The sequence below is a fragment of the Saccoglossus kowalevskii genome, chromosome 7, assembly GCF_978046115.1.
Source record: "Saccoglossus kowalevskii chromosome 7, keSacKowa6.1, whole genome shotgun sequence".
Lineage (NCBI taxonomy): Eukaryota > Metazoa > Hemichordata > Enteropneusta > Harrimaniidae > Saccoglossus > Saccoglossus kowalevskii.
In genome coordinates this window covers 17,742,462-17,761,001 of record NC_140647.1, presented here as the reverse complement: position 1 = coordinate 17,761,001, position 18,540 = coordinate 17,742,462, and the positions used below count along the sequence as shown (strand labels likewise).

The window sequence follows — 18,540 nt, the reverse complement described above, 5'->3', positions numbered from 1 at the left end:
CTTACGTCACGCGCATCAGGAAAAAAGAGTAGCGTGGCGCGTATCACTTCACTATATTATAAAGTACAATATACACTGAACCACGATATTTCTACTACATAATGTAGTACCATCTGTTTTTGAATTTATCATCAATTCTAAAAAATATATTTCCTATAAAAAGACTTTCAACGAAATAAAAAAAACTGGATGATGCTGCACAACCCCGCCGCTCAACTGATTACATTTGTATTATTATTTCAATTCAATTCAGATAAAAGTTAATTACAAATTCTGGAGTCATACAGGCTGGCTACATCAACAATTTCCGTAGCCCGCTCTGTGGCAAAACCGGTAGCTTCCAGTCTCAAAACCAGTCGTTAGATCATCGATCACAAGGCGATTGCTGGAAAAGAAAAAACGAAAAAGAAAACCCAGCATCCTTCAAAAGAAGTTCACCAAATTATCAAAGGAGTACGGCAACCGAGGTGGCTCACAACATGGCATTTTATAAAATTCATTTATTTTTTGTAATCCTTTTTTAATAACCATCTTTGGTTCTGAAATCGATTTTTGAAACGTACTTTCGTTTCTGGGATTTTTTTTTATTTTAAAAACCAATTGTTTAAAATCATTTTCGTTTTTAAAATTCATTTGTGTTTTCAAAAGCCGTTTTTTATTTTAAAATCCATTTTTGTTTTTGTTGACATTTGAACTATATGTATATATGTATTTTTCACTTTGAAGCAAATTTTATAAAAAATAGTTTTATAAAATGCCATGTTGTGAGCCACCTCGGTTGCCGTAAAGGAGAGAATGTAATCGCCCAGCTTGCGAAAAAATATGCAATATGCGCTTTTCTCCGTAGTTCATGACAAATAGTGACACTTCAAACGTTAAGAGGCAAATGAATTACCCCTAACGTAAAAACATTTCTGTGTTTGTACGCCTCCACCATCCAATAGTTGTATCTGTACTCCGCCCACCGCCCTATGTCTATGTCTGTACGTGACGCCTCCCACGGCATACCTAAGGATTCATCTGTTTTGAAACTCGAATCTTTCTATTGTGGGACTGAATCGGCCTAACATATATAATTCTGTTTTTCAATAATATAATTATTTAAACAAGAGTTGCCATACTTGCTACACAGTATTGATAAGCCTATTGACCATATGCTCCGATAGAAAAAAAAAAAAAATTGAAATTAAATGATAAATTCCAAAATTCCTAATTAAGCCACCATATGGGTAAAATATTCCTATTCTTCAAATACACATATAAGAGAATACTCATTTATGAATGAAATATTTCAGAAAATTCAATTTTAAATTACCAAAAATACTAGTATGTGTAAGGTATACTAACACTTCAATAAAGTGGCCACGTTATAACACCTGGTACATAGCAAAAAGTACAAACCACTATTATATCAGTTCAGTTCGCATTTTTACGTACCTTGTGTTTTTAATATGACGTTAGTTTATAGTCGGACTCTGAGTTTCTTATTACAATTTCTTAGGCACGGGATACGAAATCAACTTATACCACAGTTACTATAGTAAGGGTGCTTACACCCTCTTCCCAATCGAGCGACTTACGTTTCCTGTGCTTCATTGATTATGTGCAACAAACATTTCTTATGAACACACTTGATATCTGGAATATCAATAATAAAATCGACTTTAGCTATCGTCGAAATGCCCCCCCCCCCCATACATATCTACGATATCAGTGAAATATCAGTATCCAGTGGCACAATCACCGGCCGATGAGGGCGCTGACAGTATAAATTACATCTCCCGACCCGATTGCCCACCGCTGTATTATTTTAGTTTATAGACATCCGAACAAAACACATGTAAACCAATGTTGTAAACCAAGCAAACTGTTTTCATTTGGGTGATTGGATAGGCTAGGTCTACACCACATTATACCCACAAAGCGCTCATGTTATACTGGTATTTAATTTCTTTGTTTACATCATGACTGACGTTTTAAATTAATAAATATTTGAAGTTGTAAATAATTTAAAACATACATGGGCTTATGCTCTCCCACTATTTGTTAAATGTCACGTGATCTTTCACTTGCGACATTTTTATTGTTGCCCGTCGTGTCATCAGCACTAACACTCCTCTATGTTTTCCCTTCTTCTAATTTTCATTTTCATTTTCAATTTGTTTTCAATTTCTTCTCTATTCGGATTTTTCAAAATCTAATATGCTCTGTACCAGGACTTCAAAATGATCACTCCAATTCCGGACACCAGAAAAAATGGTAAAATACGATACTCCAACAACGTTTTCGATGACTGAGTATTTTTCAACGTGTGATAATTTAGTTATGGGCAATGCAACAATATGTTGGAATTCAGCACATTACTTTTCAAAACGCGACGCATGAATACATCTGCTGAGACACATTCAATTTAACAGTCTACCGAACTACTGGGAAACACGAAAAAATAACATAATTGCAAAAATTTGTGTAAGTAATATTTCAAACATGAACACGTCACGTGCCATAGAACGTAGATACAGCCATAAAAACACATTTTTAAAATGCCGATTCTATAAATATATATCTTATTGGGTCTTTTGTGGCCATTTTGTCGTCACAATCGGAAGATGAAAACAATTATTCAAATAACTCTCTCGCTACCGTAATGACTGATCCTGAATTCTGAAGATGGCGCTATTTAATATTCTTCACACATTTCATCATGACACCAGAGTAGAGTTAATTCCAGCTGTTTCCCTGTTTTCACAATGAGGGAAGCGCCCTCTATTGACAACCTTTGAAAATATGCGATTATAAAAATCATGGCAAGATTTTGTATACGAAAACGAAACGATGAAGTCTTGTTCGGTCACCAGCGACACAAATGAGAATGAAGTAAACCCCTAAAACTTATTCCCCACTTATGCCTGAAGGTTTCAACGTGTTGCTGAGAGGGCGGAGTTATTTTAAGCAGCGAAGTCCCAAAGCACGTGTGGTCCTGGCTTCTATGGCCAGTGTCTATAAATAGATGATTTGTTGATGGGGCAAATTATGCTGCCTCGTACTTAAAATTTAAGCCAGTCAGTCATTGTTGTAGGCTAACACCGTGACTACGGGACATTGAGGCGGGGGGGGGGGGGTAGTAGAGGGTCGTATTAGTATTCTAGTCGCAAATAAAAAAATTGTTATAATCATCGGTTATTTTGTTAAAAAAATAATGTAAATGTATAATTTACATTATATATTACCAGTAAACCAATCCTAATCAAAATTATTATTTTATCAAAATGGCTTATAACAAACCATGATGATCCTCATAGGCTCGTTATTTTATCTTTAAACACATTTTTTTTGGCACCAGACTTTTATTTGTCACTATAATGCTTATTTTAATAACAGAACAGTTCCAAATATTCCGACATTTACAATGACATGTCCGCAATAATATATACACGTTGTGCAAGTGTCCTCGACAAGCATTGTTCTTAGTAAAACATATCACACTGGAACTAATATCGCACGTTAACGTGTGACATTGATTCCTGCATGGCTTCATTCGTGCATGCGCGTCACACATAGTACCCAGAAGATTCGTGGCAGCGGAAGAATTGTCGAACTGAAATGCATGCACAAAAAAACTGAAATGCGTGTAGATGCAATACATGTGCATATCATGTGTTGAGAATAATCATTGCCGACAACAGTAATTCAACAGGAGCAGTTGAACGGGTTGAACAGGGGATTATTCAATGTGTGATATTACTTGATTCTTACACACAATTTATCAAATATGTTAAAAAAAACTGTAAAATGTAATTAGCAATATGTTTATTCTGTAAAGTGTACAAACCTATTTGAAAACGTAAAATGCATTTTTTATTTTCTGTAACCCGTCCAAGTGAACACCCCCGCCCAACCTCCTAGTATTACGTATTAGTTCAAACATGTAGCAATGAACAGAGTTGCCAATTCTAGACGTGACAGTGCAATGTCACACAATGGTGCCACTCTTGATTGGATGTAACAAACAAAACATGGTCAGCATGTTTCGGGTATAAGACGTCACCGTACGCATGTAAACTGGAGTCCGCAAGTCATGTCGTTCACACTCGGGTTTCAGTTCGTGCTAGTATCAATGTACGTTGTTATTATATTGAGTGATCTCGAGTCTTCAATATCTTTGGAAATGTGGCCCAGAGTGTACAAAGGTCATCATTGAATGGTTCGTCCCAGGATACAACAATCTGAACAAATAATCAGAGGGCCAATTCTCAAAATTGTAACTATTGCTTGTATCCAAATTCATACAGAGAATTGACACATTGGCCGCGGTATCTACTAATTCCCCGAGGCGGCGTTTTTGTTTTTATTAGTTGACCCGTATGATGTCCACGACTGCACCTTGAAACCACCTGTATCAATGGCACCTTATATAGCTTCTTCGTAGTATTGTATTGCCTTCTCGTTGTCAGGATACCATTGATTAACTTGTATACGTAAATACTAGTCGCGAGTTCACTGGAGGTTGGATCTGGGTCAATTTCGACTAAGTGAGATTGTATCACGGCGTTTAATGTGAACGGTGACCATACAGCTGAATAGAACGGCATCAAATTGGTATGTAATGAATTCATTTTCCGGGTCGTTAGTGTCGGAGAGCCATAATATTGTGTATACTTTCTCTTATATGTATTAAATCGAATGTTCAAAAATGCTTTCTCAGATATCGCGCGTTAGGGCAATGTTGTTAGCACGAAGTCTTAACAATATGCTCGGTTAATTGTTTATCATCGAAGGGTCAGCCTGCAAACAATTATTTAGACTGGAAGCTGTCCGGAGAACAGTCGTAAATAGGGGGCATCGCAGAATCCCTTTAAACGGCGCTGTGTGCAGTAAATGGTGTCCGACATTTGGATCGGGGTCTTCGGCTGAACTGAACTGAAACCGGGTTGTTTCTGTTCGCCAATAATTTCATCGTATTTTGCAATATGTTGTGAGTGAGTCGACAAATTATACTCAGTGTGCGGCGTGTCGACACGTCATAGTTAATAGTAGGTGGCCTTCTTTACAAGGTAAGTTGCAAGTGTGTTTCCTTTGTCTATCGAGAGACAGGAATCAGTATAAGTTTCCAAAGTTAACAATTCAAAGGCTTCTGGGTTGTTCTCTATTCCAATGGGTTTTAGATCCCAAATGTTTTGGATATTTGCTTCGTTTTTAGGGTGAATATCGGGAATTATATCTCCGGTTTTGCGATGGAAACCAGGAATAGTATAACACGTTGAAATATTATTCTCTTTGGCTATGACTTGTATTATTGCCCGGCTAGCACCAAATAGGCCGGATAACAAGGAGCCGGATTTTATCAAAATCGCGGTGGGACCAGTCTTACCTTGAGTATCCTGTGAACCAACGTATGACTGATGTAAGTCGGTCCATGGAGCTCCATAGTCGGTCCCAATGATTTGTGCGTACGAACTGCAATACGCGCAACTTCCGGCGAATTGTGATTATTTACTCAGCAATTCTGCGTATATTTCGGGTATAATCATCGATTCAAATGAAGATTTATGAACAGTTAAATTGGTAGACACCACGACACGAACATTATAGGTGTTATCCGCGACGGAATTTCTTTCGCGGCGATTTCTTGTGCAAACCGAAATGAACTATAAATTAATTGGTATGCGATGATTGTGGGCGACGTAGACTATTGCGATCTTCAGTGCGATATGACTGGGCAGCTTTTGCGCGTTTGATTTTCCTTGAGTTGAATGGCTTAATCTTTGCGTGAGTGACAGAACTTGATTTGTGTTATTGTCCTTTTTTGACATCTCTGATGTGGTTGGGTCACCGTTTTTGTTATGGTGTCTTTTGTTACAAAGACTGCTCGAGTATTTCAATTTATAATCGGAAACACGATATCCACCAAGACAGTTGAAGCATAAACGGCCACGTTTTACAATATCTTGTCTTCTATTGGTAACTCGGAAGACGGTGCATGTCAAAATGAAGTGAATTTCCGAACAGCAAATGTGTGTTCGAGGCATCCAATATTTTGACATCGCTCGATCACACGGTTTCAGTTTGTATATAAACATCCCTCTCTTCATCCACGTTCTGACAAGAAAAGCTTCATTTATATGTGGAGGCAGTAGCAGGAACACTATACGTCGAAAATTCAAGTTGACGTTTTGACGAATGTGTCGAAGTGTGGAACGTGGCTATAATAGCCGGTCCGAGTGAAAGTGTCGACACTTTTTGGAAGTGGACCGTCGCCAGCACTCAGAGCGTTGGGTTTGGAATAGAATCGCGACTTGTAACCATGTCAGTGTCCAGGCTGAGTTGCCGTGTCTGCGGACATTTTGTAAACAAATGTTCTGTGGAAGTTTTTCTCATGTCATAGTAACGAATAATTTTCTATGGGTACTTTCTTCCTAGTAGACTACTGGATCTACTGTCTCTTAGATTATGCTTTATCGTTATATGAACATCTTTATTTATAGTGATATCCGATAACATTCAATGGAAATTATCGCTATTCCACTTTATATCAAACATCGTTCAATAGGATAACATCGATATTTTCAGTGAAATCATATTTCGCACAACAAGAAAACCAGCGACATTTCTCATTGATATTATGTATCGCTCAACAAGAAACTGGCGATACTCTCAGTGATATTATATATCGCTCAACGAGAAACAAGCGATATTCTCAGTGATATTATATATTGCTCAACAAGAAACCAGCGAATTTCTCAGTGAAATTATATATCCCTAAATAGGAAATCATCGATATTCTCAGTGACACCACATAACATTAAATGAACTTTAATATTATCAGTGATATCACATTTCACTCGACGACAAATCATCGCTATTCCCAGTTACACCACGTAAGTAGTAGGCAGACACAGTATTTATTGTGAGCATATTATGAGAACAATACGGGAATATCCTGGTAAAGGAAGGAATGCAAAAACTATAAAATTAAATGATCAAGCCTGAGTGTGTCACGACGTCGGGCCACGACTTTACGAATTGAAAACAGTGCATTTAAATTCCAAGTGTTGCTTGACCACCCCTACGCAATAATGGTACTCACCCACATCCGGTACGACATTCTTAACGGACAGTTGCATTTTAAGCATGAGGACGAATCCGCATATTTTTAACAAACTGGAGTGCAATAACAAATAGTTTGAATTAGTGGGTATAGTTGACAAATTACTAACACCTACCACGCAACACATCTCTACATGTGTGAATACACTCAGGAAAACCGGTAAGTAAAATCACTTAGGACAGTCAGGGGGCAGCGGAGAACCAAAATCTTTTTGGAAACCCCTCAACTTAACGCCAAAAACGAAGCAAAACGTCATCTAACAGCATATATCCATTTGCATAATAACCTAACAAAGAACATGGATTCATTTGCATGATTGAATTATAAAGACATCAGTTTTTTTGTTGAAGTAGTTCACAAAATTTTCACAAATAGTCCCAAAATAGTTTTAACATTCTTCTACATTGAAAAAAATGTTGACATGTATCAAAAGCAGAATTGTACAGAAAAGTGAAAAAGGGGGGTACGAACTACCCTTCCCCACCATAAAATAATAAATGTCTGTCGATATAAAATACCACACAATACATCGCGCACAGTCGCAGACAAAGCGGAGATACTCGTATTCGTGAAGTGAAGATACTCGTAATAACTAAATGTTCAATTTCTTTTTATCCATTCACGTGCCGCCTCGTTGTATTGCATGCAACTGATTCTCGATGTTTGCCTCCCATTTCATGTTTAGACATATGTTCACACATTTTTGTAAACATCATAGCCTCTTCATTAAACCGTTATCAAAACAGCAAGCGTACATGGCGCTGTTGTGATTTATTTAATATGATACAGGACATTCCTTTCCGGTACAATAAACTGCATTTTGACAGTATCGTAACTTGATTCATAACGTTTACAATTTCATTTTATGAAAGGAAAACTGCTGGAGACGTCCGGTATATTATCATTTACAAATGATGAGCATTGCTGAAGAGAGACAGATACCATGCATAGACCAACTGTGGTCAGCATTTAAAACAGACAGTCAGATACCAGTCATAATTCAACCATGGCATACAGTCCTATATCAGACACAGACTAACTATGATCGGCACTGGGGGAGACATTAAAATACCAGGCACAGAACAACCACGGTTAGCACTGAGAACAGACAGTCAGGTACCAGGCACAGACCAACTATGGTCAGCAACTGGGAACAGGCAGTCAGACAATACCTTAAATGAGACATTTCCTTTAAGACAATACCATTAATAAGACATTTTCTTGAGACAATACCATTAATGAGACATTAGCTTTAGGACAATACCATAAATGAGACATTTTTTGAAACAATACCATAAATGAGACATTTCCTTTGAGAAAATATCGTAAATGAGACATTTCATTTGAGACAATGCCATAAATGAGACATTTCCTTTTAAGACAATACCATTAATGAGACATTACCTTTGAGACAATACCATAACTGAGACATTACTTTTGGGACAATACCATAAATGAGACATTTCATTTGAGACAATACCATTAATGAGACGTTACCTTTGAGACAATACAATAAATGAGACATTACCTTTGAGACAATACCATAACTGAGACATTACTTTTGAGACAATACCATAAATGAGACATTACCTTTGAGACAATACAATAAATGAGACATTACCTTTGAGACAATACCATAAATGAGACATTAACTTTGAGACAATACCATAAATGAGACAATATCATAAATGAGACATTTCCTTTAAGACAATACCATCAATGAGACATTACCTTTAGGACAATACCATAAATGGGACATTACCTTTCGGCACTGGGGGAGACATTAAAATACCAGGCACAGAACAGCCACGGTTAGCACTGAGAACAGACAGTCAGGTACCAGGCACAGACCAACTATGGTCAGCAACTGGGAACAGGCAGTCAGACAATACCTTAAATGAGACATTTCCTTTAAGACAATACCATTAATGAGACATTTTCCTGAGACAATACCATAAATGAAACATTACCTTTGGGACAATACCATAAATGAGACATTACCTTTGAGACAATACCATAGATGAGACATTACCTTTGAGACAATACCATAAATGAGACATTACCTTTGAGACAATACCATCAATGAGACATTACCTTTAGGACAATACCATAAGTGAGACATTACCTTTGAGACAATACCATAAATGAGACATACCTTTGAGACATTACCATAAATGAGACATTACCTTTGAGACAATACCATCAATGAGACATTACCTTTGAGACAATACAATAAATGAGACATTACCTTTGAGACAATACCATAACTGAGACATTACTTTTGAGACAATACCATAAATGAGACATTTCATTTGAGACAATACCATTAATGAGACGTTACCTTTGAGACAATACAATAAATGAGACATTACCTTTGAGACAATATCATAAATGAGACATTTCCTTTAAGACAATACCATCAATGAGACATTACCTTTAGGACAATACCATAAATGGGACATTACCTTTCGGCACTGGGGGAGACATTAAAATACCAGGCACAGAACAGCCACGGTTAGCACTGAGAACAGACAGTCAGGTACCAGGCACAGACCAAATATGGTCAGCAACTGGGAACAGGCAGTCAGACAATACCTTAAATGAGACATTTCCTTTAAGACAATACCATTAATGAGACATTTTCCTGAGACAATACCATAAATGAGACATTACCTTTTGGACAATACCATAAATGAGACATTACCTTTGAGACAATACCATAAATGAGACATTACCTTTGAGACAATACTATAAATGAGACACTGCCTTTAAGACAATACCATCAATGAGACATTACCTTTAGGACAATACCATAAATGAGACATTACCTTTGAGACAATACCATAAATGAGACATTACCTTTGAGACAATACCATAAATGAGACATTACCTTTGAGACAATACCATCAATGAGACATTACCTTTAGGACAATACCATAAATGAGACATTACCTTTGAGACAATACCATAAATGAGACATTACCTTTGAGACAATACCATAAATGAGACATTACCTTTGAGACAATACCATAAATGAGACATTACCTTTGAGACAATACCATAAATGAGACATTACCTTTGAGACAATACCATCAATGAGACATTACCTTTAGGACAATACCATAAATGAGACATAACCTTTGAGACAATACCATAAATGAGACATTACCTTTGAGACAATACCATAAATGAGACATTACCTTCAGGACAATACCATAAATGAGATATTTCATTTGAGACAATACCATAAATGAGACATTACCTTTGAGACAATACCATAAATGAGACATTACCTTTAGGACAATACCATAGATGAGATATTTCATTTGAGACAATACCATAAATGAGACATTTCATTTGAGACAATACCATAAATGAGACATTGCCTTTGAGACAATACTATTAATGGGACATTACCTTTAGGACAATACCATAGATGAGATATTTCATTTGAGACAATACCATAAATGAGACATTACCTTTGAGACAATACCATTAATGAGACATTACCTTTAGGACAATACCATAAATGAGAATTTTTTGATTTAATACCATGAATGAGACATTTCCTTTGAGTCAATACAATAAATGAAACATTACCTTTGAGAAAATACCATAAATGAGACATTTCATTTGAAACGCACTATAAATGCGACATTTCTTGAAGACAATGCCGCAAACTTTCAAAACAGGTGGCGAGTGCAAAGTATCATAGCGTTGCCACATTTTTTTTATTGACTGTTCAGCAAAAATCATTTCTATTAATTATCGGCTTTCTTGAAAAGTGAAAATATTTTAATGTAAACTTATTTTTGAATCGTCATATGTAGACGTTAAAAATCATTGTCAGTTTTAGTACAGTCGCTTGAAAGTATTCAATGAAATTGAAAAGAAAATTAGTGACTCGCAATGAAATCACATTACTGCCATTAACTATGTTGTCATCACCTTTATTTCTGAATACAGGTCAGCATTGTATTTGGAGATATGTTTTTTTTTCAGACGTACTGGTTTAAGATAGCAACCTTCATTTCAATGTATAATACCTCTTTACTTTGTATCAAATATTACCCCTCCCTCCCCCAATTCCAATGAATGAATTATCTTGTTAATATGTTGTATACAATATCTTAATCTTAACAATAAACTAAATTTAAAGTGTGTGGCGTTGACGGCTTTCATGCTCTCTGCAAGTTATGCTCGGTTATTAGGCATCTTTTTTGGGGCCATGGAGAAGGTGTGTAGTGGCGTGAAGCTAGGTGATTAGTGCGCGAGCGCCAGTTTGAGTCACGCATGCAGTACGTGTTTACTTTGATTTGAGGTAGTATTTACCATGCCGTTTATTCGGTGTTATTTGCTTAAATAAATTTAAAAGACAGGTAATTTATTCAAGTCACCAATAAGTGTTTTGTACTTTGTTTTGCGTGGCTGTATATGTATTTGTTTGACACTGTATGATTACATAGCTTGTTCTATTACTCCGAGCATATCCTCTTGTATCATAATTATGCAATTTTCATGCCGTACTCAAGAATGCGTTAGAGCACTCATCTATAAATGACAATCAAATTGCGCGTTTTTTTCTTCCAGACTTTCAACATACTTATACATAATTGCAGAATATTAAATGACCAAAAAGTCGCACCCATTACTTGCACACCGTCTTTGCCCTATTTGTACATAGCTAGGAAATATAAGATAAGGGTACGCAATTCAAATATCCATTTATGGTGAAATGCGACGGAGAGCAAATCACGTGAGTTGTATGCGTGCGTCAGTCGAATTTGCTCTGACCAATGGCGTCACGGAACCAATGGACGCATGGAAAAAAATCGTTTCGTAAGCAGAAATGAGTAAAGTTATCGCCTTCTAAAAGACAAAAATCGTAACACAGAATCTGTAAATACGAAAAGATACTTAAAAACTTTCCCACTGACTCACTCATTTACATTAGTATTTTTTGTTTGTTAAGAAATTGTAAATTTGTGAGCAATTCGCGTGGCTTCATAAATGAGATATTTTTCCATATCCCACTAGTTGCGTACGTGACATCTTATAAATTCTTGCGAGCAGTAATACATAAAAATCGAAGGTTTTGTTAGCTCTAACTATGTAATTTTATTGGTGCTTGGGAGTTATCGAAGGAGTCATGGGTGGTATTTAGTGCACATTGCGCCCAGGTCAAAACTCGTACTCGCGATTTCCGTCAGAAGAGCACATTGGATTGTGGGAAAATGAATATTTATCAACACAAATGTATTAATTATATCCGCTAGTAGAGTGGGATAAACGTTTCACGCATGCGCGATATATACACACTAAATGCTCAAGTTAACCTACTTGAAAGCGAAATACGCATGAGAGCTCTGACCATACATAGTTAACAAATTCAAAATTTATCGCATTTCTTTGCTCGATTTACGCCATGTTTTCAAACATTATAAATAAATAAAATTCGGACACGAGCCTCGATCAGAGCGTCTCGTCACTGGGGATCACTAGATCCAGTTGGTACTATCTATCTACTTTCAAAAAAAAAGAAAACATGAACAAATAATTATGTATAACAATCCATGTAAATATTTACGTGACAATATAAAATTGATGTTAAGTTGTTTTCATCCCATGGAATGAGGTCAGTTAATACCGCCATTAAAGCGGCGTTCTGAGATAATTCATATAGCTTTATTCATTCCAATGATTTTCAGCGCGTCGAATTTACGGCGATCTTTTCGGCTTCCCATTTGGTTGTGTGTTCGACTCGGGTGGATTCGCCTCCCATCCGAATTACTTTGACCCAGTAATTTGGAAAAGGGGCGTAGCCTGACGGATTTACCATCATTTTCTATAATTCGCCCATACTCCAATATTACACAAAAGATTCTGTTCTGTTGAATATTTATCGCGAATAACATAAAAATCTTCAACAAGATTCACCCGATGGTGTCGTTTTTATCTAACAGGAGATTGAAAGATATTAGTATTGGCCTCGATTATGATGTATTCTATTGACCACGTGTGCACCAATTCCCCAGTAGTCCGTTGGGACTACTGGGATGATTAACCCCGGGCAGCACAATACTTCTACCATTCCGTTACCAGGCTCTTGAATTTCCATTAGTAAATTGCATTTGAATCATTATTGAGGGCAATTGGAACGGAATGATACACACTGTGTATTGGTATCGCGTGAGAGAAATCTGAACCGAAAAGGGATGACACGTATGCAAAAGGTCAGGAGAAATGACCTTTTCTGTAATGCAGTTCATTCTTTTCCAGCGAATATATAAAAGTATAAAAAGGGAAAACGAGTCCTTTCTTGAGTAGGTAATAAAGAAATTGAATCGAAACGTGTGATGAATTTTCGTATTTTTTTATTTAAGCAGATGAGAGAAGAGAGAGACGTGTGGGCTGACAGACACTATGGAGGTTGTTATCCGTGTATGGTGGTTCATATTTGTAATGACGCAGTCGGCATCTTGTGATATCGAAAACCATTTTATCCGGGAATACTCTCCACAGTTAGGACAGTTTATCGATGACGTCATACAATGTAAGAATATTCCTGGACTTTCACTGGCGATTGTTCAAGACGGGCAGGTTGTTATGTCAGCTGGCTACGGAAAAAGAGACCTGGAACACCAACTCCCCGTCGATGAGAACACTGTGTTTCCCATCGGTTCTCTGTCAAAAGTGTTTACGGCAGTGACCCTGGCGAACATTCTGGTGGATTTAACGGATCTGGAGTGGGACACCCCGCTGCACAATCGTCTTGGCGACAGTTTCCAGTTGCCGGGAAACTTCCGAACCGATGAAGTATGTCTCAGAGATCTTATGGCTCATAAGGTCGGGTTAGAAGAGAGTTTTCTGTTGTTGGTGATGGATACCAACATGACAAAACAAGAATACGTACGGTATGTTATTCTGCAGTAATTCACATTCCAATCGTACTTGACAGAAAACATAGCATTATTCGTTATATTAAATAATAGAAACGCTAGTGCATTCATAATTCGAATTTTTTGATAAATCTATAACTATAAATCATAATATCAAACAAAATCATTTAAATATGGTAGGAAAATGCAAAATTACAGAGAATATTTATAGTTTTTTTTTTCATTTTGCAATAAATTGCTGGTTATGATTTACTGAAAGGCGGCCATCTTGTAAGTATTAGTAAGAGCCCTGAGTAAAAGTGTTTTTACCATAAGTTACTATGGCATAAAATGTATGCCTTATCGAACGAATTTGGCGCATATCATTCACAGTTGTGGCGTTTAGTCACTAGCTTATATGGAATGGTAAACGTCGCAATATTCCCGCTGAGGTTGCTTAGTACAGTTTCATGTTTTTAGAATTGTTTTATATTTTGCGAATAGATTTTATATAAGTTTATCGTAGGAGATTTCGCGTTAGAGTACGTTCTATCGTCAATATATTTGCATAGGCTAAACTATTGAAACTGTCGAATCTTTAAAACAAAAAATCAAAAATATAGTTTTCGACACATTGTTCCGTTATTTCGAGTTTCACCAAAACGTAAAGAATTGGATATGTTTACCCCCACCGCCCCGTGCATGGAGTCCCATGTATTAACTCTGTAATCCGCGAAAAGTACTATGATAATCATGTTTATCCGCAAAAACAGTCCGTGACCCCAAATTTGTGTTCACATATGACCTTGTATAGCAATAAGCAATGTATGCGCAAACTATAAAAAGAAAAAAATCCGAAGACTTTCATGGGACTGTATCGAACAAACTCAAACGCTATCGCTGCAATGCATGTTCAGTATGCAGAGAAAAGCAACTTATGCGGTGGTACCATTATTTGTTATAGCGAGAAGAGAATTTCAGACTGGATAACAACAATTACTCGAATGATGATACAATAACTTTAACTTGTAATAATATCGACTGATTTGTTTATTTTGAGAAATTAACGTTAGCAGGATATTTTTCTGGCGATTATCCATTATCGTTGGCGACTGGGTTCTAAAAATAGTATTTTTTAACTAATATTTGGCCAAACGCTGTTTCATGACACCGTGAAACTAAATTTCCATCACAGTTCCTCTATCAGATGGACTGTGGAAAATGATTGTATATAATAAACCATTGTAATGCGACTTATGACCAACTTTCCCACAAATTATGGATTGGCTTCTACCTACCTACAAATGAATGACACGATATCTCAACTAGTATACCAGTACCTTTTGAATCAGCTTCAATGTGGTTTCAAATTTTAATGAAATCACAGTTAGACATTTATATACTGTTCCAATTGTACTTAAGTGTTCCTTTTCGCGTTTTTTTTCTAGTCGGTTGCAGTATTTCGATGAACAATATCCGTTTCGAAGTCGATTTCATTACAGTAATGCAATGTACACGTTAGCTGGTCACGTGGCTGAAATCGTCACCGGTGACAGCTATGAGAACCTTGTTAGAGACAAAACATTGCGGCCATGCTCAATGAAAAATAGCGGGTTTGCTGCGGAGATATCGGAGGATACAAACAATTTTGCTGTTTCCTATTTGTGGAACTCTACTTCTGGGAAATATATTTCTTTGCCAAAAGATCTTTTCAGGTATGTATGTTCGTTGTTGTATTACAGTCAAACTTCATTCGGCGTAACGCGTCTTCTATTTGCATTACGTCACCGAGAGACGCGCAAAGGATTACGGTAAAAGTAAACCATTTGGCTAATCTGGAACACACGGGGTGAAATGCAGTGAAATATGTTTACCACCTGCCGGGGGAGGGATTCTCTGAATAAAATATGATACGCAAGCTGAAGTAAAAAAACGCGTAAAAGTGGTGTTACATGTATCTAGTTATTTGACGCGTATACGCGTGTACCGGATGAAACTTAGAATATAGTAATAAAGTGTGAAAAAAGGAATCTCATGAATTCATGTTACCTCAACTTGGAAACAGTATGATTTTAGTATGTATATAGGGTATCTATTTTAAGTTTCTGCACTTGAAAAAGGGTAAAAAGTTGACAAAAATAATTACGTGTTTAAAAGTCTGACTTGGAGTACCGAGACCTCCTGACACGTACATACACACACACACACTAACAAAGCCGTACGATGGTACAAAATTGGACACAATAGTGTACCTAACGATAACTGAAACCACTCTTGACCATTATACCTATTATTGTTCGGTCCGTAATATAGAAAATTTAACGAGTAACCAATTTGGTTATTTGGTAAACCGAGTTGTTTTGGTAAAAATCATGTAAATGGCATGAGACCTTCTAATAATTATGTCCACTTGTAAAAAAAAATCAAAAACATGTACTTCTTGAAATAAATAATTACGTAATATATATAATGTCGTCACTTTATCTCATCTAGCAAACTGTTAGGATAATTATGTGTCATTGTAAATAATGGGCAACGCCGTAATATTAACAAAACTGGTTTAATTATCAAATGTCACGCGTTCTTCTTTAAGTTGGTGTTGCGCTTAACGATGGGTGTTCGGATATATGCTAGTTAAAAAGATTCATTATCATGACATTTATTTCTCTCTTGATATGCCAGGATCGTGGGTCTACATTCTCCGGCGGGGGGCCTGGTATCCAACGCAGTTGATATGGCTCAATTTATGCTACGTTTTCTGAACACCACAATGGACAGCAATGCAAAGGAGGCGTACAAGGAGATTGTCTCACCACAGTTTGCATTGAATGGATACAGCAAGCAGACCAGGAAGTTCTTTCCGGTCGCTGACGTCGAAACAGATTACGCCATGGGCTTAAAGAATGGCATTTATCGAGGTTGGTGTCACAGGGGGCGCCCTGTTACCCATGGTCCTTTCTTTCCATCAAAATTCGCCAGAAATTGGAAGCAATCAACTTGATGTTTAATACCTAATTCTCACACAAATAAAAACAACATGGATGGCATAATGTATTAGATGTTGATTCACTACACGCTACATTGTAGTTTACATGGGATATTCGTTTCATTATTATCATTTTGTAGCTATTCATTCAACCACAGTCACAAGGACTATGATTCAACAATATATAGTGTGTTAACTCGTAGTCATCACGTGACAGATGTCAATACATAGAGCCCATACTTTGATGACGTATACGTTATGTTTCAATTTTCAGGGTATTCAAGGTTGTCACACTCTGGGTGGTTTGCGGGTTTCAACTCGCTATTGTGGTTTTATCCTCATAAGTCCACCGGAATCTTCACTGCTATCAACGGACCATATACATCGGAGGCGGATGGCGCCCTCAAGCGAATCCATGCATACGCCACTGATCTGCTCATGGGGGAAGAGCCGTGGATGAATTCGTCAACTGCGTGCAGCTATCCGTTGCCATGGCGACCCACGCCGGTCAAAAGCACGGACACTAAACAAGAATTCGTGATAGATACTGAGGACGATGAGAAAATGTATCTTTTGGACTACGTTGGGTCTTATCTTCATCCGGGGTTTGGACATTTGAGTATTTATATGGGCGAGGATCTAAGTCTGCGCTTTACATACGGGAACTTTGGTCGGGGGACGCTTAGCGTCACACCACTCAGGGACGTCTTTGAAATCACCATAGAATCGCCGATTTGGTATTTATCTGCGGGTGTTAAAATCGTATTTCTAAGAGCGAACACAGCGGAAGTTGAGAAAGTCCAGTTTCCGGTGGAAGACGGTGAGATTCCGCCCGTATTTCACAAAACAATTCAACGCTCCAGTAACGTTGCCAACTGTGTCAATTCAAACATGACGAATTGCGTCAATTTTTTCGGTTGTCTGTTTCATACTCTATTTTTTCTACTTCAATTTAAATGTTTGTACTAGGAGACAGCTCCAGGTATTGAACCTTCTCCGACTTTTTTCAAGTTTCATATTCGATGATTCAATATGGACAAGAACATATATATATAGTTAATGTTGTTGCTGCATGTTGGTGAACACATAGGATAATGATTTATCATGAACTAAAAATTTTGTTTTTCTAGCGCATATTCGCTCGATAAAACAATGGCTTTATCTAATGCGCATGTGCACTGATTGTTTTTGTACGTACTACAATCTCCGTTACTGCGCATGCGTAATAGTAACATTTTTACTTTACGACTAATCATAATCACATTTTGTCATCAGCATGTGGTTTCAAACAATATTATTACAAAACATGTTTTCGTCGAGAACACAAGTCAATTTTAACCACAAGAGGATACGATCAGCGGCATTTACCTGCATACGAAAAAAAAGTCATAGGACCGGGGGCCGCGTTAAATGCGATTTTAAATCTCGGAACTCGATCTGTCACCATGCGACCCAACAACCACTACGCCAAAAACGGTGATCAGTTGTGGACTCTTTCCCTGATCACCATTTTATGTACTTAGTGATCTGTGATTTGCATGTCCGTTTGTCCACGTAATGTTTGTTTT

The 18,540-nt window shown here is 37.1% G+C and overlaps 1 protein-coding gene across 1 annotated transcript; it reads left to right on the top strand.

The window, feature by feature from the left end:
• Positions 1-13,499: 13,499 nt before the first annotated feature.
• LOC100372963 (uncharacterized) lies at positions 13,500-18,138 on the top strand. Its single transcript, XM_078007611.2, has 4 exons — positions 13,500-14,022; positions 15,435-15,701; positions 16,669-16,904; positions 17,247-18,138. Exons 1-4 carry the CDS (start codon positions 13,532-13,534, stop codon positions 17,939-17,941), a joined length of 1,689 nt encoding a protein of 562 aa, XP_077863737.1. The 5' UTR covers positions 13,500-13,531; the 3' UTR covers positions 17,942-18,138.
• The last annotated feature ends 402 nt before the right edge of the window (positions 18,139-18,540 follow it).

Coding starts and splice junctions, on each gene's coding strand:
- LOC100372963 (XM_078007611.2), top strand. CDS start 13,532: ATGGAGGTTGTTATCCGTGTATGGTGGTTCATATTTGTAATGACGCAG. Junction 14,023..15,434: donor ACAAAACAAGAATACGTACG/GTATGTTATTCT, acceptor TTTTTTTTCTAG/TCGGTTGCAGTATTTCGATG. Junction 15,702..16,668: donor TTGCCAAAAGATCTTTTCAG/GTATGTATGTTC, acceptor TTGATATGCCAG/GATCGTGGGTCTACATTCTC.